Source organism: Pocillopora verrucosa, chromosome 1, assembly GCF_036669915.1.
Source record: "Pocillopora verrucosa isolate sample1 chromosome 1, ASM3666991v2, whole genome shotgun sequence".
NCBI classification, from domain to species: Eukaryota; Metazoa; Cnidaria; class Anthozoa; order Scleractinia; family Pocilloporidae; genus Pocillopora; species Pocillopora verrucosa.
Genome location: NC_089312.1, coordinates 16395303 through 16418541, shown reverse-complemented (window position 1 = coordinate 16418541; position 23239 = coordinate 16395303). Strand labels below are relative to the sequence as shown.

At 38.1% G+C, this 23239-nt stretch overlaps 1 protein-coding gene across 1 annotated transcript in view; it reads right to left on the bottom strand.

Moving 5' to 3' along the window:
- The window catches only part of LOC131789281 (protein RRP5 homolog), a 36557-nt gene that overhangs the window by 9365 nt on the left and 3953 nt on the right, over positions 1 to 23239 (bottom strand). Inside the window, exons 6-38 of the mRNA XM_066164280.1 lie at positions 22981 to 23083; positions 22711 to 22814; positions 22371 to 22442; positions 22088 to 22213; positions 20905 to 21105; positions 20427 to 20494; positions 19133 to 19189; positions 18693 to 18753; positions 17978 to 18124; positions 15259 to 15464; positions 14497 to 14605; positions 14008 to 14058; positions 13033 to 13230; positions 11536 to 11610; positions 11320 to 11415; positions 10492 to 10560; positions 10086 to 10251; positions 9902 to 9954; positions 9350 to 9431; positions 8800 to 8942; positions 8207 to 8317; positions 7490 to 7560; positions 6655 to 6753; positions 6097 to 6196; positions 5671 to 5753; positions 4958 to 5020; positions 4296 to 4419; positions 3757 to 3840; positions 3531 to 3633; positions 2897 to 3080; positions 2483 to 2542; positions 2017 to 2048; positions 1697 to 1808 (exon numbers count right to left, since the gene is read on the bottom strand). Of these exons, the coding sequence (XP_066020377.1) occupies positions 1697 to 1808; positions 2017 to 2048; positions 2483 to 2542; positions 2897 to 3080; positions 3531 to 3633; positions 3757 to 3840; positions 4296 to 4419; positions 4958 to 5020; positions 5671 to 5753; positions 6097 to 6196; positions 6655 to 6753; positions 7490 to 7560; positions 8207 to 8317; positions 8800 to 8942; positions 9350 to 9431; positions 9902 to 9954; positions 10086 to 10251; positions 10492 to 10560; positions 11320 to 11415; positions 11536 to 11610; positions 13033 to 13230; positions 14008 to 14058; positions 14497 to 14605; positions 15259 to 15464; positions 17978 to 18124; positions 18693 to 18753; positions 19133 to 19189; positions 20427 to 20494; positions 20905 to 21105; positions 22088 to 22213; positions 22371 to 22442; positions 22711 to 22814; positions 22981 to 23083 (3413 nt within the window). The remainder of the gene's footprint in view (positions 1 to 1696; positions 1809 to 2016; positions 2049 to 2482; positions 2543 to 2896; positions 3081 to 3530; positions 3634 to 3756; positions 3841 to 4295; positions 4420 to 4957; positions 5021 to 5670; positions 5754 to 6096; positions 6197 to 6654; positions 6754 to 7489; positions 7561 to 8206; positions 8318 to 8799; positions 8943 to 9349; positions 9432 to 9901; positions 9955 to 10085; positions 10252 to 10491; positions 10561 to 11319; positions 11416 to 11535; positions 11611 to 13032; positions 13231 to 14007; positions 14059 to 14496; positions 14606 to 15258; positions 15465 to 17977; positions 18125 to 18692; positions 18754 to 19132; positions 19190 to 20426; positions 20495 to 20904; positions 21106 to 22087; positions 22214 to 22370; positions 22443 to 22710; positions 22815 to 22980; positions 23084 to 23239) is intronic.

Sequence of the window (23239 nt, the reverse complement as noted above, 5' to 3'; positions counted from 1 at the left end):
CTCGCACACTATTAGAATTATCTTTCGTCGATTGTTTATCTAGTATCTCGCGCACCATTAGAATTCTTTTTTCATCAATTGTTAATCTAGTATCTCGCGCACCATTAGAATTCTTTTTTGATCGATTGTTACGCTAGTACCTTGCGTACTATTAAGATTTTCTTTGATGGATTGTTAAGCCTCGTTTAAACGGTCACGATAGTGGATGATACTTTCAACCATCACGCGCGTTTGAACAGGAACTATTACTATCATAGACTGTCATCGACTATCATTGGATATCATCAACTACCATGTAGTTTGGACATGTCCAAATTCCACAAGATAGTTGATGATAGTTTTTGCCGTTTGAACGAGCGGTTAATAGTGAATGATAGTTTTTCGGTCAGCAGTATTTCCAAAAACAGGCTCAAACCGAAACGGCAAACGGTAAAATGACTAAAATAGCCGTCAAAATTTCGCGTAATGTCTTGTAATTCATTCTAATCATCTCCTGGTAGGCTTCAGTATCTTCAACTCGAAACTTGCCGACGAAATGCCACCGACCTCAGCGCGCGCAATACTTGTTTACAATTACGCGATCGATTGTAATCTACTATTATGACCATTCGAACGGGGCTTTACACGAGTATTTAGCGCACGGTTTGGATCGTCTTCTGATCGATTTGTACGCTAGTATCTCGCGCATTATTAGAATTCTCTCTTATTCGATTATTACACAAGTATCTCGTGCACGGTTAGCATTCTCTCCAGAGCCCAGTTGGGCGGATAACACTATCCAACGGATAAATCGCTATCCAGCGGATAAGTAATAGCAAAACGTATAGCGTTATTCACCGGATAGAGATTTATCCGGTGAATAGCGCTATCCGATCTTCGAACAACCGGGGCCAGATCGATTGTTATGCTAGTATCTCGCGCACAATTAGAATTAGAATTGTTGTTAGAATCTCGAGCAACATTACCATTTTCTCTTCATCGATTGTTACGCTAGTATCTCGCACACTTTTGGAATTCTTTTTGATCGATTTTTACACTAGTATCTCGTGCATGGTTAGGATTCTCTATTGATCGATTATTACGCTAGTATCACGCTCACGGTTAAGATTCTCTTTGATCAATAATTACACAAGTATCTCGCTCACGGTTAAGATTATCTTTTATGGATTGTTACACTGGTATCTTGCGCATAGTTAGGGTTCTCTTTATATCGATTCTCACACTAGTATCTCGTGCACAGTTAGGATTCTCTTTTGATCGATTGTTACGCTAGTGACTCGCACACGGTTAGGATTCTCTTCCGATTGATTGTTACGCTAGTAACTCGTGAACTATTACGATTCTCTTTTGATTGATTTTTATGCTAGTATCTTGCATCCTGAAAGGACTCGCTTTCGATCGATTTTTTCGTTAGCAAGAGATATTTTTGTCGGCATCTCGTGCACTATTAGAATTCTCTTCTGTTCAATTGTTACGTTACTATCTCGCGCACTGTTATCATTCTCTACTGATCGATTGTTTCGTTAGTACCTCACACTCTATTAGAATTCTCTTTTGATCGATTATTACTTTAGAACCTCGCACACATGCAGTGAACATTCTCTTTTGTACTCGGTCCGTACGTCATGACCACGAGCCAAATATTTTCTCGTGCGGCCTTCCCACTCAAGCAATCAGTATATATATGATATATTACCTGACAAAGACACCCACATCAGAACAACTCTTAACAAAGCCCCGGATGATGTCCCCTTCTTTTAGGTCACTTATGCTGTTGATCTCGCGATCCTCCTCGTTAGTATTTGCAACTGTGCAGAGAACCCAGAAAAACAAATCAGATGGAACAAGCCGTATATTTCTTAATTACAGTGTTGTTAGATTATCAATGAAAGATACTTTCGGACATGACAAATTAGGACTAAAAATAGAGCTCTGGAAATACCTTTGATAATGTAAAATTGAAATTCTTCCGACAAATAACGAAAAAAAAGATACACTCAGTAAGAATTCAGTTACCTTCCTCGTTTATTGTTGCCACTGCTTGTGTCCTAGCACCCAATAAGAAGAGAAAAAAAAACATAGCTATTCAGTTAAGAGTTCCAGTGGACCTGAATAATTTACCTCTTTTACTTTCGGAGTAAACAATAAGTGAGTTCTCCCCGCAATATCAATACAATGACAGGTAAAAGTAGAAAAGTTAAAGAGGAGAAAGAAAAATACTTACCAGGGGAATTCGTTTGATTAAAAACTAGATTCATAGAGCTCAAGTTATTAGGGGTTACAGGGAAAATATTTCTCCTGACCAGTTTCTATTTATCTCTTTAGCATGAATCAAGTCTCCAAACGATTCCAAACCATTTCATTAGATCGCAGACTCCCAAAACAACACCAAAATGCAACCCTTGGATAGTGACTATATCTATTCAGAGAAACAAATCGGCAGAATATGTATACTTGTGACAAAACACATGTTTGTTCTCACCTTGAAGGTCTAAGTGACAGATCAAATTCATCTTTGCTTTTCGTTGACAGGACAAAACACCTATATATTGAGGCAAGTATTGATCACTGATGAAAAGCCTATTTGATTACATTACATATAAATTCTCTCTTCCTGAACGTCCCCATCCCCCTACCCCCAGAAAAAAATCCTTGTTTCCCTCCCCCTCCCCAAAAGATTGCTTGTCCACCTGCATAATAGCGGGTATTTCTTTTTACAAAATATCGTTCTTAAGGAACGCAACAAAGGATTGAGAAAAATATCAACCCAACAGAGATTTAGCGTCAAAAACGTAAACGCTAAGCCATCTTAACTCCACCGAACGTATATGACTTTTTTTTAGCTTGAAAACCATCAATTTCAAGCGCGTAATGATAGATAAAGGCATTGGCTTACCTAACAAGCTGCATGGTTGTAAAGCTTTCCAAAGGATTTTCCTCATAATTGTCACTGAGGTCTGTGAGACCGACCACACCATATTTGTACATGGGAAGCCGGACGAGGAGTCCTTGGTCGGGAAAAATCTTAGCAACTTGGCCTGCTAGCACTTGGGTGACCTCGATTTTAGATCCAGCTTTGACTAAAGAAGTACAATGATTAAGTTTGAACCGTTGAATTTCTCCCCTATGATAAATTTGAGTGATGGTTCCTATACTAAGTGACGGGAAAAAAAAAGCCAAAGAAAAATTTGGCGGGCTACAAAATTTTCATTGGCAATAATATGGGCACGGCCAAACATGATCGCTATTTGCAAAAGCAAATTGTTGCAGTATTGTAATAGAATATGTGTTTATTGTTCATCGCAGTGTAAGATAGGAGATGAACTTTATTCGTTTGTCTCAAGATGGAGTCACTTTGGATGTTGATCGCTGTTGATGTTGATGCGATCAACATCCAAACTGACTTCATCGTGGTTGCAGTATTGTTTTATGGCTCTCGAATGTTCCAAATTCATCAACCAAACCCCGTTGCGCTCCCAGATTCTGGTTTCATCTAACTCGGAGACGACTTATGACTGAAAAGTTCTCACCATTGATCGAAAGGTCCAGCAATTTTTTTTCTTCATCCACGCTCAACACCACACATCTGTATCCATCTCCAGGCTTGAAATGAGTTTTAAGGGACTTCAACACCTGAAAGCGTAGCAAATGAATTAACTAGCACAATGACATTTAACAGAAGCTACGGTTATGAAGAGTCAACAAGTAAATCGCTCATAGTTTAGGATAGCGTATTTGCGAGTACCTAGCACTTACCTCTAAGTCAGACGAGGCGTGTAGAAGCGCTACTCTCCCGTTTACAGCTGGACTCAACATCATCCACACGCAATAATCTGTGGCCTATCGATCAACAAAAAGTATCAACAGAAGCAACCTATGAATATGCCATTATAAAATCATTTCACTCTTAGGACGAGTATCGCAAAACCCAAACCAAAATAATTACAACAGTCTATCAGAGCAGAGGAAAATGTCACATGGAGCCTGTGAGAACTGAAAAGCAAACAAAAAACTATTTAATGCGCGGGAAAGGGCGTGAGACGGGTCGCGATTGGTTTTGGATCTAATTGGTGGAAAAAGTGGTGCGTGTTTTCTTTGGACCAATCGTATGGCGAAGTAAGGCAAAACCAAAGTAATCCTACATTAATTCCGCATTTAATTGGAATTACTCAAATACGAAGTTCTCAGGATACAAGCGTCCCATCCGCGTGTATCCTGAGTACAGAAGTAATGACTAAAGAGATGCAGTAGTTACAGCTATCTTCACTGCCTATGATAATTATATTGTCACGTACCGACTTCACATAGCAATTTACTTCTTCCCCAACTTGGTAGTCCACAAGTTTCTTGTCAGCTCCGCGCCCTTCAACATTTCCATTTGAAGCACTCTGCTGATCACTGCTGACTTCTAATAACTCACTATCAAAAGTGGGGGCAGCGACAAGACAAAGGTTAATGACGAAACGTAAATTAATCTGAGGTAATGTCACAAAAAAAAAAAAACTGCAACCGTGTCCGTGTGCTTTAAGCACCAGTCTAACATTCTCTTTACCAGGATCTCTCTTCTCCTACCCGTCAGCAGGGCGAGAGTGAGGGAAACAAGCTCTCTCTCTCTCCTTTCCTCCGAGGGCGGAAGAAAGAGAAAAACTGGAAACGAATATAAGCTGATTTGTTCTCGGTTTTCCCGATTTCAATTGCATGGCGGCGCTTGTTTGGCTCTCTGACCAGTGAGCATGAAATTCAAGTCATCATGTATTATATGTCATATATCGATCGACTAACTCTTTTCCAAAAATGGGGTTTTCACATTTTTAAAACGAAGTATGAGGCCACGTTTAAGAAAATCGTAAATTCTAAAACAGCAAGACTAAATAACATCTACTTATTTAATGTAAAAAAAAAAAACATTTTAGATAGAGAACGACCACGAAATATTCAGTACACTATGCTAGGTTACCTGGGTTTCATTGTCAGCTCGGCTACAGATTTAGTGAAATTGGTGTGCGTTACTGGCAAGTACCTAAAACAATAAATAATATTGCGTAAAATGAATATCCAGTACCAAAACCTACATAGAATCTTTTCAAAGATTGACGCCCTCAATTTGAAAGACATAAAATTATTTCTTCAACCAAAATTTTGCCACGCACAGGATTGAAACAGGCAGACCGTTTATCATAAACCACTGACGTATGGATCAGTTTTCAATTGACAATGAGGGTCCAAAATAAACTGGTATTGCATTGGTTTCGCAGCGGTACGCTCTTTGATTGATCTGAGAAACGCACGCTGCTTTCTCAACCAATCAGATACAAACGCACTTTCCCATCCAATCTAACGAAAAGTTTCAACCAACCGTAACTTGTAACCATAAACGTGGTTAGCCACGTTTTCCTGAAAGCGTTTTCTTGAAAGCTGTTTACTCAATTCGAGTTTTCATTGATTCTTCCTGATATTTTCCTTCGTTCTGGTTACCCATGGCGATTAATTTGCTTTTGGTTTAAAGACACTCGTTTAAAAAGCGCTCTATCATTCAATCATGAGACCTCTTGACAGAAAGCTTTACATCACTGTTTTATCACCAGTCAACACCTTCCAGAAAAAAACTTGGATGTTTGACAAAGCCCGAAAAATTGACATCATATCAAAGATCATAAACTTAGAATTTACTTGTGCGTCTTCACATCGCGAAATCCAAGAACCTTGACTTGAATTTTATCCCCATTGTGGAAGCCCTTCAGTGGTGACTCTCCCTTTAAAGTAAACATACAGTAATTAATTAACCCTTTACACCCTAACATCAGTATGCACATTCTCCATACTGCTCTTCATACCTTTCCTAATGTGCTGACAAGGAGAATTTGTTTAACAATCAAGAGCTTATTTAGTTGGTGATCATTTCCTTTATTCTCATGACCTTAATGGATGATTAAGGGGTGATATTGTGAGGAGAAATTATATGCTTGTCACCCTAAGGTGTTAAAGGGTTAAACCTTAACACCCCGACACCAATTTGTAAATTATTCAATGTATTGTAAGGCAAGTTAAACTATTTCAAAACGTCAATTGCTGAAGAACACCAATACGTTTTCTTACCTGTACAACCTCATCCCAAATTTTTGTGACATGCACTCTTCCATGAAATTTCCCATTACACAAATTCACATTCATTTGAAGGTCCTTAACTGACTTCACCCTAAAATAAGATAACAGTTTACTACGGGTTTAAATGACAGCCGAAAAATCGTTACCGTACTTTGGTGACGCATTGAGAAAATCGCCCAACAATGAGTCTACCAACAAAGAAGTAAGTTTTCATCTTTCATACATGTCCTTCCTTTACAGCAAAGTCCTTCGCGCGAGTTAAAAAATCTTTGTAGATGTGAGCGCGACGCGTAGAACTTGGTGCACCCCTCTCCCTGAGGTCTGCGCTCCGCGCTCACATCAATTTTTTTTTTCGACGAAGTTTTTTGATTCACGCGACTGACTGCGCCGAAAAGGGGGGACTGCGCGTAGTTTAGTGTTTGCATTCCTTAGCTTACTGACCGACCGAATAAAGAGATAAGACGTGAATGATAAGCGAAACACCGTATTTCTTAACTAACTAAGGACAAATTTACGCTTCTTATAAAAAAGTAACATATTATCACTCACTGCGCTGTGGCAATAGCACCAGGCACGACATTTTCCTTTCCAATTCGTTTTTCTTGAAGGATCACTAGAGGTAGAAGGCTGTCGTTCGCCTTGACTGGTCTAAGCGGAAACAAGTCAACAAACAATCAAACAAAGTTTATTTTAACAGTTGTGTCGAAATTTTATTTTACCTGTGAAGGCTTCAACTGACTTAAATAGCACTTCTGAAAACCAGACAGTGCATCTTATACGCTGCCTGTGCGCCGCGAAAAACTTGAGGCACCCAACAAGGGCACTTGGTGTACACCTGCTCGCAGGTTAGAATTTTCACATTTTATAAAACAGGAAGATAAGGTATTGTGACACTTGTTAGAATTTCTAATCATTGCAATTTCCAGTTTCGAATATTTTTTTTTTGTCCGGATTTTGGCAGTGTCACATCGGGTGACCTCTTAATGGTCATGTATAATTTTATTCCCCTGGACTTATTTCATTAATTTTCAGCCGACGCCTCTGTAAGGAAAAAAGGCACATCCAACTAATAAATGCACTGCTGCCCATTGAAATCAGTTTTGAAAAACTTAAAACTAAGCGGAAGAAAACTGGCATATCATGATCAAAGTAAAAAAGGACACAAACCTGAGGTAAAGTTTAGGTCCCGGTTGTTCAAAGGGCTGATAACAATATCAACTGGATAAATATTTATCCGGTAGACAGCGCAGTACGTTTCGTCAACACTTATCCGCTGAATACCGTTATCCGCTGGATACCGTTATGCGCCCCATGAACAACTGGGCCTAGATCACGTCGCTTTACAGCAATAAATACCTGTGGTAGAACGCACCCTATCCCTTACCTTTGTACTACTGAAGAATATTCTTGTCCCACAGCAAATCGCTTTGATGCATCTCTGATGTCGTTCAAATGCTACAACGCAAAAATTCAAACAAAACTATGATTAAACTTAAGCCTTCTTTTAACTCTTTAACCACTGAGAGTCACTAGCATCACACGTTAAGGTCGTGAGAATAACGATGGAAAGGACAACCAATAGAAGAATCTCTAGATTGTTAAACAAATTCTCCTTGTCAGCATCTAAGGAAATGTATGGAGAACAGTAGCGAGAATTTGCATATTGATGTTTGGGTGTAAAGGTTTAATCCGTCACTTAAATGTATAACACCGTAACCTACCCAGTTTTCACAAGGTCAAATATATTTATGAACTTGCCTTTGTTTTACGAAACAAGGGGGGGCAAGTTTATCAAAAGTCACGCGAGTTACATATTCATGAAAAGCTGTTTCTTATCCTAACATCTTTTTTTATTTTTCCTGCCGTTTCACATACAAAAAAAAGATAGTAATACTTTGGGAATTCAGACCACATATACGATTAGAAACGAAACAAAGTGGACTGGTGGTTGGGCTGAGATCCGCACAAATATTCCTCAGCTTTAGAAAATGAAATATGGCCTGGGGACTGTAAAGTTAACGAGACTTTCAACAAACGAGCCACAAGAAAAGAAATCACTTTGAACTGGTTCTGGGTAGAACGACAAATAATCTAGCCTCACCATTTTAGTAGGTGCATACGCCAGCTGGTAATTGTGTTGAGGAATCGTCACCACAATGTAGTTGTCCTTGATTAGTTGAACACAAGCCTTTAAAATGCGTCCATGTTTCAGCTGCAAAAAACACAAAAGCCAAACATGCTGGTGTCTTTCCCAACCTAAATAAATTGTTAAATCCTCCAAGAGACAATTGCTTAGACCATTAAATAAACAAAGTTAGAAGAAAGCTTTACGAAATGGCATCTTAATAAGAGATTTTTCCAACTCTCAAGATCTGATCAGCAATCCTCCCTTCGTGCTGCTATAAATTTTCCTCGAAAATGGTTACGAGAATTTGGCAAAAAAAGTGCATTTTGACTGAGTTCTCTCAAACCAAAACTAAACTAATCACAACAGCCAATCAGACGTACGGATGATATCACAGGCAGCCCAAGAGAACTCAAAGTAAGAACACGCAAACTGCTTCGAGCGCGGAAAACGCAATTGACCAAGTCGCGATTGATTGATTGGTTGGTTGAGAAGAAAAGGCGGGTGACGTGAAGCATTATCTTCATGGTGCTGCAAACCAGTCACCTCGTAGAATATGTGAAGTTTACCCTTTTTTGTTTTTCTTTCTGAGTCTCCACGGCCTTCCTTTCAGCTACTAGTTCTGGATTTAACGAGACAATCACACATTTCTTATCGAAATCCCAGTCCAAAACACAGCCGAACACAACTTCGCCTGGCTCACAGCTTACTCCTTAAAAGAACAAACAAAAACATTAGGGTGTGAAAAATACTCTACAAAGTCATGTAATATATCTTTTTCAAAGCTTTACAACTTGAGAGGCAAACGATATTGCTTAACTTTGAGAATTTTTCTATATAAATGCTCCACAAGTTTCAAAAGGAATTGTGACACGATTATGTAAAGAGGACTTCCTCGTCAAACTGTCTGCCTGCGTGGCAAGTGGTTTTGAAAGTGTTTTCATCCAAAATTAAGGTTGCAAAGTAGTAAATGAAGCAGAAGGACGTGCGGGTAGAGAGGTGAATTTTCTACGTCCTATTTCTCTCGCGGATTTTCCAAAAACTATCAGCTACACAGTCTCTCCGAATGTATACGTGAAACATGATAATACTCAGCAACAAAATACCTAGTAAATATACCTTTGGCAAGCTGGTGGGGAGTAAAACCCTGAACGCCGTTGGCAAGCTGCAGAAGGATGCCTCGGAATTTCACACTAAGAACCTGAACACAGAAATAACGCAGAAGTATAAACTTTATCACAATATTACCTGGAGTGCCTAGTAACTCAATTTCATAATCGAAAGTATGAACCCCAATTGAAGCTCTTTATAAACATTTCTTGACTGGGGCTGGAAAAATGGTATTTTCAACGATGAAAAATGGTATTCTGGAGTTTATAAAATACATGCAAAACTTTAAGCATCCTCGTCGGCTGTTAAGTACGTCAATAAATGTCAAAAAGTGCATAAAATTGAAAATGAGCGCAGAAATGTCACATAGAATGAACATTTAAAAAATATGAATTCGAGCTCGAGGAAGTTTCAGGTCGTTGAAAAATGTATGAGTGCTTATTTGTTCCGAAATGATCTCGAATCATTTGATCATCAGTACAACTTAATTTCAACATTGAGCATGAATAATGCTTCACTAAAAAACAACATTACAAATTACAAGTCCTTCAATTTCCTCACCTTTGCCTCAACACAGGATCCTGGACCAAGTGAAAACAGAGCCTCCATGTCCTCTGTAAACAACAGAACCACAGTAGTTATGATTACAATTTACGAATGAATGGTGGAAGTCATGGCGTACTTATTGGTGAACACAGGAAGTGATCAACATTTGTTTAAAACTTGTCACCCTTACCATACACACCTGAACTGGACGCTAACTGTTGAACAATCTTCTGTCTCTCAAAGAGATAATTTTCCAACAACTCTACAGCAGGATCAGAACTCCCTTCAACGATAATTTCAGGGCAACAGTCGGACATTTTGAGGCTAACAAGAAATCTCTGCCTTTCTTCATCAATTTCAGTGACCTAAAATGCAGAAAGAGAGGACAAAGGACGTGTATGTGTTAAAAAGAGCCCTGAAAACTGCTCTATCCTCGTCTCTATCTTAAAGACTCTTACTTAGCTTTACATTTTACCTCTCCCCGAGAAAGTAAACCTTCAGCAGTCAGTTGTTGTCAATATAATGCCGTGATTTGATCCTGAACAACATCAGTTAAATTAGAAATAATGATCTAAACAAAATAAGTTGATTCGAATGAAGCAAACCTTTGCCATAACTGTCCGTCCAGTAGGAAAGTGAAAAGCGGGTTCTGACACAAAATGATCAGCAAGAAACTGAAAAAACAAAAAAAAACCATAAACATTCAAATTTTCAGATTGAAATAACAAAGGTGAGAGCAACCATACGGTAAATGAATCAGAAGGCATCTGCTACGTTCTAACCCCTTACACTCTAACATCAGTAGACATATTCTCCATACTGTTCTCTATACATTTCCTACGGTGCTGACAAGGAGAATTTATTTAACAATCTAGAGTTTCTATCATTGGTGATGATTTCCTTTTTTCTTGTAACCTTTATGTGTAATTTTGAGGGTGATATTGCAAGGAGAAATTCGATGTTAATCACTCTTAGGGGTTAAAGGGTTAAGTGCAGACTAGGGTCAGTTTTGTTGTAATTAGGAAACGACACTGCCCTCTTGAAGGACAATTCTCTCCCCAGGTAATAATTGGGTATTATTTATTATAAAGGAAACCTTCGTTTAACCTTAAAAGGATGAGGAGAAAGGGCAAGGGTAAGTGAAGACATTGATACGAAAGGGTGTATCTTGCAGCCCATGCTCGATGACCGTGGGGCAGAGAGAGGAAAATACAACGACGGTTTCGGTTAAACAGGCTTGACTTTTTGATCTCTCGTTAATCGTTCTCAGCCTGTCGCAGCCTGTCACAGCTCATTCAAGAGAGCTTCCTGTCAACAAAAAGCAGGCTTTGTTATGTGTTTGATGTAATAATCCAACCCCCGTCTATGTCTTGTTTTTCCTTATGTGTAGTGTCTCTCAGCAAAGAGCGACGAAGAACGGCAAGGGTACTTACCGAGTTTGGAGCAAGCCCAAAAATTCCCGTTGAAAACTCAACGAACACTCCATAACTCATCACTTTTTTGACAAAACCAGGTAAGATCATTCCCACCTAAGATTAAAACAATGACATTTAGTAAATAATACCCCACAACCGCTTTCACAACCACGTTATTTTCTCTCTGACCCCTCCCTAGTTGAATTGGATGTACTGTAGCAACACTGTACTTACTTCGACGTCGTTAAAGCTGGTAATAAGTCTTTCCTCAGATGCAGCTTTAACAAGAGATGGTTTCAAAGAAACAGTCTACATTAAAGTGTGGTTAAGGAATTGAAAGTAATCCCTAAGTTGATTTTAGGCGCACTTAGAACTGTTAACATGCACCAAGTACCATCATACACAGCACATTTACATTATTCATCACATGTACTGAAAGTTGAGAGATTCATATAACGCAGGGGAATGGCTACAAGTTAATGTATTACGATTTAAATCTAAGGAATAGTAAGGCGGGTCAACCAGTTTACTCTGTTTCGTTTCATGACATTTTCATCGTTTGAATTTCTTTCATAAATGTTACTAAGTCAAAAAAAAAAAAAATTAAAGGACCAGAAACTATCAGAACAAAAGGGTCCCCTGGTCGCACAGGCAAAACTGTGACGAGTCCCCAGTCAACACCAGCGTGGCACTAACCCATCGGTCCTTGCCTGCGTGTGTTGCCCGGCTTTTAAGACGACTGGGGACGAGTAAGGGGAAAACCGCAACGAGCAGTTCACGAACAACCGCTACAATGGCCATCGCATTTTTAAACTCAAGAACATCCTTTTTGTGCAACTCCTTATCACCAAGATAGAACAGGGCAGCGTCTAAAGTTCGAAAGATTAACCCTTTCACTCCCAATATCTCAATGTCAATTCTTCGTACTGTCTGCCATATATTCCTATAAAAAAATTTTTTCCAGAGAATTTGTTGTTGGATCAAGTGATAATCCCCTAGTTAACATTTTTTGTTATTCTTATCACTTGGCTGGTCACTCCTGAGTTAGAGGGTTTACTTCATCTTTGGAATCTAAACCCTCTGACCCCTAAGAGTGACTAGCATCTAATTTCTCCTTACAACATCTACCTGCAATCACACATAAAGGTCATGAGAATAAAGGAAATGATCACCAACTAAAGAAGCTTTTGCCTCTTAAACAAAATCTCCTTGTCAGCGCCTTGGGAAATGTAAAGGGAACAGTATGGAGAATATGTAAACTGATGTTAGGTTGCAAAGGGTTAATACGCGATCAGAGTCAGGATTTCACTATACTCTTACATGGCGTAGTTACAAAGTAAAAGGTTTCGAGAGAATTCTTCTCATTAAGCGCACTTCACTTACAACAATTTTCATGCAAAATGATTGATGCATTTTAAAGTAACGTTGAATGTATGAACATCATATTTGTGACCTGCGGATTAAGAATTGAGCATGAAAGCGATATTCGCAGTAGTGAAAATAAGGCTTGAACAAAAATTCAGGCCTGTACGAGATTTGAACCCATGACCTCTACGATACTGGTGCAGTGCTCTACCAACTGAGCTGACAAGCCAACTGGAAGCTGGAAATTATGTTGGTTCGTAATAAGACCTTAATTTTAGGCCTTATTTTCACTATTGCTTAAGCAGTGTTCATTACTGCGAAAATCTATTTCAAACTCGCATTTCATAGTGTTATGAGTTAGGATACAATTTCCTGCCTCTTGTTCCTGCCATAACAAAAAACATTGGTCAATCTTGTTGAGGGTTTGTAGACAGAGAGGAGAGCCTTGCAGTTGCTGACATGATCTGATAAATGCGGAACTGGAAGAAATGCTGGTGCACCACTAGGAAGAAGTGCAACATCCAGCCCTTCCTCGCTGCTGTTCACTACATCAGCTTCTAACAACTGTACAGGAGGCAAGCAAGAGAATATTGTACGGATTAGAACAATAAACAGTGCAAAAAACTACAAAACCAATGAAAGTGATAGAGCACATTTGGGCTGATCGTCGTGAAACTGAAACTTCAGTTATCGCAATAGCAAACCAGAACGAAGACAAATATCACAAGGAAGCATTGTGAACTCGATACAAATCAAAACAAAAACAAGTATGTTATCTGAACTTGCGGTAAATACGAACAACAACGTCGCCAATGATCTAAGTTTTGTACAACTGGTTGGGAGATAAATGCGAGCTTTCTCCACCAATCAAAGAACGAACTTAAATTAAACCACTACAGTCCGTGGAAACTTTGGACACCCCACTGAAAATTGCCCTTAAAAGAATGGTTAACAGTTCCAGTGAAAGGATAGTCCGTCAAAACTGGATCCTCATAGCTTGACTGAAGAAAGTCAAAACCCTTCCAGACATGTAAATTGTTTAAAAGCCAAATTTCGAGTCAAATTTCGAGTCAAATTTCAAGTTAACTTTCGACACTTTCGAGTGGAGAAACTAAGGAGTATTTGCACAAGTTATTTTCACACGTTGACTAAATAATATCGAGAAGAAAAATATTTTTTTAACCGATGGATCATGCATTGTCACAAAGGTAAAACAAGTCACTGCGCTTTACTGTCCTGTTGTTACTTATAAAATATCCCAAAACTGTGTAGCGACAGACGCAACCACCAAATAAGATAAGAAAAATCTCAAGTACTAAAACGTTTAAGTTATTTACTTACAGATGTTGTAATGTTGACATTTTCCAAAGCAGGGCCAGGCCTGGAACTTTTCTGAAAGTATGTAAAGAATATTGATTAACATGCAAATGTTCTGCTTTTTGTCAAACGCTGGCTTTTTTTTCTGTTCCGTCAGAAAAGACATGTTTTAACTTAAAACTAGTTACAAAATTTGGGGTGCACTGATAAAAATGGGGCGAACTCTTCATTATGCGGGAGAAGTACATGCAAAAGGGAGCGAATGGGGCGGAACTTTCGGATCCTAAAATTGCAGTTAACTTCAGGATTTAACAAGGTTCCACCTGATAATTTCGTAGCATCCACCCGTGCTGTTCATGTACTCCACAGTAGGGAGAGGAAAAGTGAGAGTTATTTACCTTGCCCGAGAGGGTGTCTAACTTACGCGAGTCTGTTTAACGAGGATTAACCCCCCCATCACTTACAACAGTTGTAGAAAGCAAGGCCGGAGTTTGTGATAATTAGCCAACATACCTTCAACGACAGCCTTAACCTCATCTGGTCTGGCTCACAACTCAACACATGGCACAACACGACTTGTCCAAGGTAGAATGCACTGCGAGGATCAGTATCGGCCGGAATCCTGTTTACAATCACAATTGAATACCAAAGGTTAAGTCTTTAAGGCCAAGTAATCCATGACTGGTGAGACTCTTTTTCTGTAGCATAAGGTAACTAAAGGTATTCTCCCCCTTCCCCCGCTGGATAGGATGCTTGTCCACTACGCGTAAAACCTCTGGGTAATCACCGAGTAGATCGTTGGCTCTCGGGGTGTCAGGTTTCTCCAAAGTTCAGGAAAGGGTATTTATACTTTTGAAGGGGGAGTTGGGGGGGGGGGGGAGAGGTAGAGGCACTTAGGCATTAAAGTGTTTAGCTCAGGGACACAACACAATGAGCCAGTCAAAGCTTGAACCCAGACCTTTCGATCTAGGGTCCAGCGCACCAACCAATCAGCAATGTTTAAATGAGTATCGAAAGTCATGAAGGACTGCTTTGATTGGTCCAAAAATTTCGCCCCATCCCCTTTGCCAATCAGCAGGGCTGCACATCTAAAACCAATCACAACTTGCCCGTCCGCGTTTTCCCGCGCTTTAGGCAGTTCCCTTGGTTTTATCTGTGGCCACCATATCAACTCTTATTTCCAATTTTTTTGCCAACGAATCTTCGCATGACGAGGCAACTTCACCTTCCACGCAGTTTTAACTGTTTTTGACTGTTTAAACACACTGTTCTCACCCAAGCTCACGTAGTGGCACCAAGCCCTTGACATTATTGTAAAATAATACAAAGCACCCAAAGTCTTTGATGGCTACAACAAAGCCATGACAACTGACTCCAGGCTGTGCTTGAGAGTACTCAGTGATGATTGGAAGCGATGACTCTATCAGTGTCTTCTTGTGAGTGAGCAGCAAACGGCGTCGATCTGGCCAAACTGAGAGAACCTTTAAATAATTTAAAAAAAATCTTAATACCCCAGCCTTAAAGTGAAATAATTGTGCTAGTTAAAAATACATGTTGAAGACAACAGTCTGTAACTGAGTGCAAGAGACCCCAACGAATCAATCCAATGAAAGAGAATCCTCAGAGTGCCCGAGATACTAATAAAACAATTGCGCGAAAGAGGAATCCTCCGACTGCGCGAGAAACTAAACAAACAATTAATCGAAAGAGAATCCTTACACTGCATTTATCCTAAAGAATTAATCAAAAGAAGAAGAGTCCTCAGAGTGCACAAGATACAAACGAAGCAATGGAAGGAAACAAAATCCGTAAAATGCGAAAGACGCAAACGAAACATTCGATTATAAGAGAATCCTCAGAATGCACAAGATACTGACGAAATTATTGAATCAAAAAGAATGCTCAAAGTGCGCAAGATATTATCATAACATTCGACCGAAAGAGAATCTAACACAATAAACTATAAACTAACACAACAATTGATGAAAGAGAATCCTTAGAATGCGCGAGATACTATCGTAAAAATCGAATAAAAGAGAACTTGCAAAAGTGCGATATACTATTCTAACAATCAATGGAAAAAATGTTAAGAGTGTGTGATATACTAACGTAGCAATCGATCAGAGAGAATCCTATATTACAGTACGCGATACACTAACGTAAAAATCCTCGAAAAAGAATACTGAGTGCGCGACATACTAACGTAACAATCGATGAAAGATAATCTTCATAGTGCGCGATATACTAACGTTACAATCGATGAAAAAGAATCCTGAGAGTGCGCGAGAGACTAACGTAAAAAATCGATGAAAGAGAATCTTTAGAGTGCGCGATATACTAACGCTACAATCGATGAAAGAGAATCCTTAGACCGCGCGAGGTACTAACGTAACAATCGATGAAAGATAATCCTCACGGTGTGCGATATACTAACGTTACAATCGTTGAAAGAGAATCCCTATGTTGTGCGCTATATTAACGTTACAATCGATAATTAGAAGCCTTTTGTTGCGCGACATACTAACGTTACAATCGTTGAAAGAGAATCCTTATGTTGCGCGATATACTAACGTTATAATCGATGAAAAAGTTTCTTATAGTGCGCGAGATACTAAAGTTAAAATCAATGAAAGAGAATCCTTAGAGTGCGCGATATACTCACGTTACAATCGATAAAAGAGTATCCTTATGTCGCGCGACATACTAACGTTATAATCGTTGAAAAAAAATCCTTACATTGCGCGATATACTAATGTTACATTCGATGAAAGAGAATCCTGAGTGCGCGATATACCAACGTTACAATCAATGAAAGAGAATCCTTACAGTGCGCGAAATACTAAACAATCAATATACTAACGTAACAATCCATGAAAAGGAATCATCTGAGTGCGCGATCTACTAACGTAACAATCGATGAAAGAGAATCCTTATAGTGCGCGAGATACTAACGAACAATCGATAAAAGAGAATCCGTAAAGTTCGCGATTTACCAACGAAACAATCGATATACTAACGTGATATACTAACGCAACAATCGATGAAAGAGAATCCTCAGAATGCGCGATATACTAACGTTACAATCGATGAAAGAGAATCCTTATAGTGCGCGAGATACTAAAGTTACAATCGATAAAAGACAATCCTTAGAGTGCGCAAGATACTAACGTTACTATTGATGAAAAAATCAAAACAATCGATATACTAACGTAACAATCCATGAAAGAGAATCATCTGAGTGCGCGATCTACTAACGTAACAATTGATGAAAGATATTCTTAACAGTACGCGATATACTAACGCAACAAGCTGAAAGAGAATCATCAGAGTGCGCGATATACTTAAAATAACAATCGATGAAAGAGAATCCCCAGAATGCGCGATATACTAACGTTACAATCGATGAAAGAGAATCCTTATAGTGCGTGAGATACTAAAGTTACAATCGATAAAAGAGAATCCTTAGAGTGCGCAAGATACTAACGTTGCTATTGGTGAAAGAGAATCCTAACAGTTCGCGATTTCCTAACGTTACTATCGATGAAAGAGAATCATGAGTGCGCGATATACTCACGTTAAAATCAATGAAAGAGATTCCTTAGAGAGCGCGATATACTAAAGTTACAATCGATAAAAGAGAATCCCCAGAGTGCGCGATCTACCAGCGAAACAATCGATGAAAGAGAATCCTTATAGTGCGCGAGATACTAACGTTACAATCGATGAAGGAGAATCCTCAGAGTGCGCGATATACTAACGTGAAAATCGAATGAAAGTGAATCCTCAAAGTCAGGATCGTTTAGTGTAACCCTGTTCTGCAGTGGAATACAATGGCGTATTTTGCGCAATCTCATGACCTCATTTGGTGAATGACATTGTAGTAGAATAGTAATTGTGAACTACATATAGAATTACCATAATCTCCTTTATAATCAATGACAGAATTAAAGAATGAAACATTTCCCAATAAAAAGTTTCTTTCAAACTTACGTACCCTACATTTCACAGTTTTTCCTTCTTTCAATTTCTTCTCTGGATGTTGAAGATTTATATCTGCTAAATGAAGTGTACGACACAAGCCTTTGATGTGGTCCGTTAAAGAGACAAACATTCCAAACTTCTCTAAACTCGTTATCTTTCCCTACAAAAAAAAAAGAACGAATATAAATGTCATTTTGAAAATATCATTGAAAGGTGAAAGTGAGGAGCTATTATGACCAGTAATTTAACTGACGGCAAAGTTTTTAAGCTGGTATGGTGGTAAGAGGACCGAGTGCAGTATCATTTGGTCTTTTAGTTGTATGGCTGATACACAAGATCACACAGCAGCAAGACACAGTCCAATTTATTAATCACCAGTAAGACTTTTGAAAGAATTTGAAGACACAAAGTCCTTATACCGATTGATCAAAACTATGAAAAATCTTTAAGAAACCAAGGAGCCGCTGGTGAACTAACAAACTAACCAACTAATTTTTTCCCCAAGAAAATGAAACCAAAACGCCAACTAAAAAAAATAATATGCAAACGATGCTTCCTATCCAATTGCTGAGGCATAATGCACACGCTGCCCTCCTACTGCTAAAAATTTGCTAGAAGTCTTCATGTAAAGAGCAAATAACGACCACTTGAGTGGGGAGAGTGGAAAAGAAAACAACCACCCGACAAAGAAGGAAAGAAAACCTTCCAAGGGCTAACAGTCATCTTACCTTAACCAGTTCTCCTGGCTTGATATCACGATAACTCAAAAATGGTTGCTCAATGACAGACCTTTGAACAAGAAAGCAAAAAGAAGTCTCTATATACATGTACAACTGCATTGCTGTATCTAGGTGTCTTAATCATTTTGAAGATATTGCAAGAACCATTTCACTAACGTTAGGTTTGCACAAATGTGAGTCAAAAAGAAAGGAAAAAAAAAAAGGTTACTGAGCTGATTGCAAGAAAAGATAAGATCATCAAAGAAAGCATCAACATCTTTTATACAAACATTTACATCAATGTGTTTTAATGACAAAGATGAAGTGCAGGGCAATTTAATTTGTTAAAAATAGAACAAGAAGAAATTCAAAACAGTTAAACTGAGTGGCATAAATGTTGTTATATATTCAAGCAGTTGCATGAACAAGCAAACAACTCAAGAACTCACCTTTCCATAGTTAGGTTAACCAGGCCATCCAGGGAATTGAAACCAAGGATACGGCACCTGAAAGATAATATACACATTATTAGAAATGATGAGTGAAACCAGGCCAAAACAAAATATTTTTGAGTGCAATTTGATTTTAATAAGCACAAGTGAAATTTTCAAAGACAACAAAGTTTCATGAGCCCATAGGGCAAGTGCAATTTGTTGTCCTTGAAAAATTTACAAGAAAGTGCTTCTTGCACCAAATTTTTTAACCCTTTAACTCCCATGAGTGACCAAGATAGAATTTCTCCTTACAATATCAATACAATATTAATTAGATAAGTCTGGAGAATAAAGAAAAATATCAATTTGGGGATAATTAATTGACCAAGTGCTAAATTCTTTGAACTACCATTATAAAAGTTGTAAAGTTGACAGTAAGGAGAATTCTAAATTTGATCCAGGACTTAAAGCGTCCACTGATAGTTTTCCTGCTATTGATGTTTACTAAGTAGTTGACTCTTTCAATCCCAGAAGTGATTAACATTAACTTCTCCCTTCCATATCCATACATTATCCAGCAAACAGGTAATGAGAATACACAAACTCATCTGGTAGAAGTTGTTGTCTTGATCTAACAACAAATTCTTGTAACTTGTTTAAAAGGAAAAGCATAGCAGCTAAAGGGGAGAATTATTAATCAAATCTTGGTATGTTGACAAAAAGTGTGCAGGTTTCAATTCTAGAAGATTTTGCAAATAGTCCTTGACCATGTATAAAGTTCTCCCAGAAAAAAAGTTCTGTAAATTAAAATGCTACTGAATGGAGAACTCTGGGGAACTACACAAAAGGTAGACGAACATGTACGATTTAAGCTTGATTCTTGTGCACTGAAAGGCCACAAGGTGAAAATGTTACAGTTCCTTCAGTTCAGATATTGTTTTACCACCTTTAGTTAACCTTTTACACCTTTACATCAGTATGCAAATTTTCCATTCTGTTCTCCTTTCATTTCTTAAGGTGCTGACAGGAAGAATTTGTTTAGCAATCAAGAGTCGCTCTAGTTGATGATCATTTCCTTTACTCTCAACACCTAAATGTTCGATCAATGAGGGATGAACTTGTGTGGAAAAATGGGATGCCAGTCACTTTTGGGTGTTCAAGGGTTAAAGAAAAAAATCCCAAAATTAGGTTGTATCAGAAATTTTGGTGATCTGGAAACACAACCATTTTTTCCTCCACAACACAAGTTCTTCCAATAAAAAAATAAAACTCCTGAAAAATTATCATGCTACAAGGTGGTTCAATTTACCTATGAGTGCTTCCAACTTTATACTTCTTTCCCAGTTTCTCCACATGCTCATCTGACACTCTAGAAATCTAAAGTCCAAAATGAAACAATGTCAGCAGCACTCTCAGGGAAAACTGGTAATAAACAAAAGGTTCCCCATCTTGAGAGGTCAAAAGCAAAGGCATAGATCTGACCATGGAATGGTGTCATTTTGATGGGCAAGACAATCTATCCTACATGTAGGATTATAACCAGGGGGATTGGCAGGTCTGCATCTGTCATTTCAAGCATTTTGAGCAAATTTGACCATTGCCTTACACTGTAAACCTTAAAAATGCATTTTTTGCATCAACATGAGCAAATCTAAATAAAGACAAACCTTATAAAATTTCTGAGCCCTGAGTAACAATAATTTTGACCATTGTTAAATGCAGGTTCAAAGGAGTACAGTGTGTGTATCCATGAGGTTGAATCTCTTTCACTAGTTTATAAAACTCACATGAGTAAATCCAAGAATTCCATCTGACAAATTCAAAAATAAACCCATTTTCTGATCAACTCTGAACACAGCGGCATCATCAATGACATCACCAACTGACCAATGACCAAAGGTTGCAGTTTTATGGAGTACAGTTGTCTCTTGAAGGCTTACACCTACTGTCTTCTTATTGGCATTCACATACAGAATGCGACATTTCACCTGTCAATACACCAAAGAAGCAAACAACAAAAGAAAAGATGCATTAGGGAGGAACTAGGGAGGAAAATATCACAGACCATGTGTACCAATGTGTGCCAATATGTGCCAATATGTTCCAATATGTACCAATGGGTACCAATCAGTGCCAATGTAAACTGATGTGTTCCGATATGTGCCAATGTGTGCCGATGTGTACCTAGCCTGATAGCAAACTGTACTATTTGCATAAACAGGTGATTTAATTGGATAGTTACACTTCATTTGAAGGTCTTTCCCATGGAAAGACCTTCATGTAGGATACATGTAGCTTTCAGAATTTTTTTTTCAGAAGTTGTGTGAAGTGATTTCTCACTTGAAGTGATAGCCATTTTTTCATAACTAAACAATCAAATTCAGTCTACATAAGAAACAAAAGTTTTGAGCTTAAGCGGAAAGAGTTCAGGGCTCAAAAAAAAAAGTACCCTTCAATGCATATTAACTTGGTTATATTTTGATGAACTGAAGTCTTCCATTCGTTTTTGAACAAAGTCCTACAGCATCAAAATCATTAGAAATTTAGCTGATTATCTAATTTGTGATAACAGTTGTTTTTCTTAAGCCTTTAGTTTTTCATGTACAGTATACCATTAAATTAAAAGAGAATGTTTCTTTGTTGCATCCAATTTTCAAATAAGCAGTGTCACCCTAAAGGTGCAAAAATTAAATAAGCCCTAATTCTCTAGTTCCAAGTAAATACGGTATACAATAAAACAACCTCACTGGTTAAATTTCACTCTACATGTGTATTAAACAAGATGGAGTAACAATTGATACTCAAAACACTAAATTTTCATGAAATTTTTAGGGGGGTTTTGGTTACACACCCTGGGTATAAGTGTACCCATCCTCCACTAGTTATTTATACATTGAAAAAAAAGGGGAAAAAACTATAGCTGGGAACTATATTACATAGTTAGTAATGTGTGACATCATATCTAATAACCTTTTTCTTCAATGGGTAGGTTTCTTCCAAATTCTTTCCATCCCCACCACAGTTTGGAAGATGAATTATGTCTGCTGATCCTTCAAATCCTCCCAGAAAATCCAGGATCAGACCACTCTGAGTCACCTGTGTCATAACAAAAGTCTTTTTTATAGGGACAATGACATTACTAGCACAAACATGTGGAGTTTTCCAGGATAGAGCACTTTTTTATTGAAATGTGTAAAACCAAACTCCAGTCAGAACTAAGATACAGTATATATCACAAGGACTAAGATCTTACCTGAGTTACAGATGCTTTGACAAGCATACCAGGAAGAAGTGCTGAGAACTTCAATTTCATATCCTCTGTAATCTACAACAACAACAAACTTTTATTACTCACAAAAATGGTATTTATTTAAATAAAACAAGAAAATTACTTTAACAGGTAAAATTAAAAGTAGTGCAGTGTAATCATTAATGGGTGCTAGAAGCTAGAGGCTAAAGGAACCATGACAGCATTCAATAGTATCATTTGGTAATAAACATTTTAAAATGTAATTATGTACAAGGGATCATTAACATAAGCCTTGCTGCCTACAGCTGGTGCAGTAAAGTTGTTTACAGTGACATGTACATACCATTGCACCTTGAACCTCATCTGTGTCCACGCTGACTGTTATGATTCTCTGCTCTTTTGCCACAGACTTAATTAACAGTGAAAGGGGATTCCCCTCTTCAAATTCTAAAAGGAGCAATCATAAAAATTATGAATCATTATAAATTATAAATGACAGAAACACTGTTCTATGAAGAGTCATCTAAAAAAAAACATACACATGATGTGTGTACAAAAGTATGTGGTTTGTGCATAAGCAAATTACAAAATTCCAATTAATTTCAATTGATACCTCTGTTTAGACTGGTCTTTGGTAGAAAAGCTGTTGTGTCATCAATGCCAAATGATATGAGGTAGCCATGGTCTTCAACACTTTTTACAAACCCTGAAAGGACCTACAATTTTTTAAAATGAAATTAATGTTTGCAACTGATTAGCAGAATTATTTAGCCACTTTAAATGATCTGTAAGGAGGCCCTTGATGTGTTACTCAATCAGAACAAACCAGTGAATGACATATTGGTCAGTTTTCACTTAGCTAAAAGAAATGT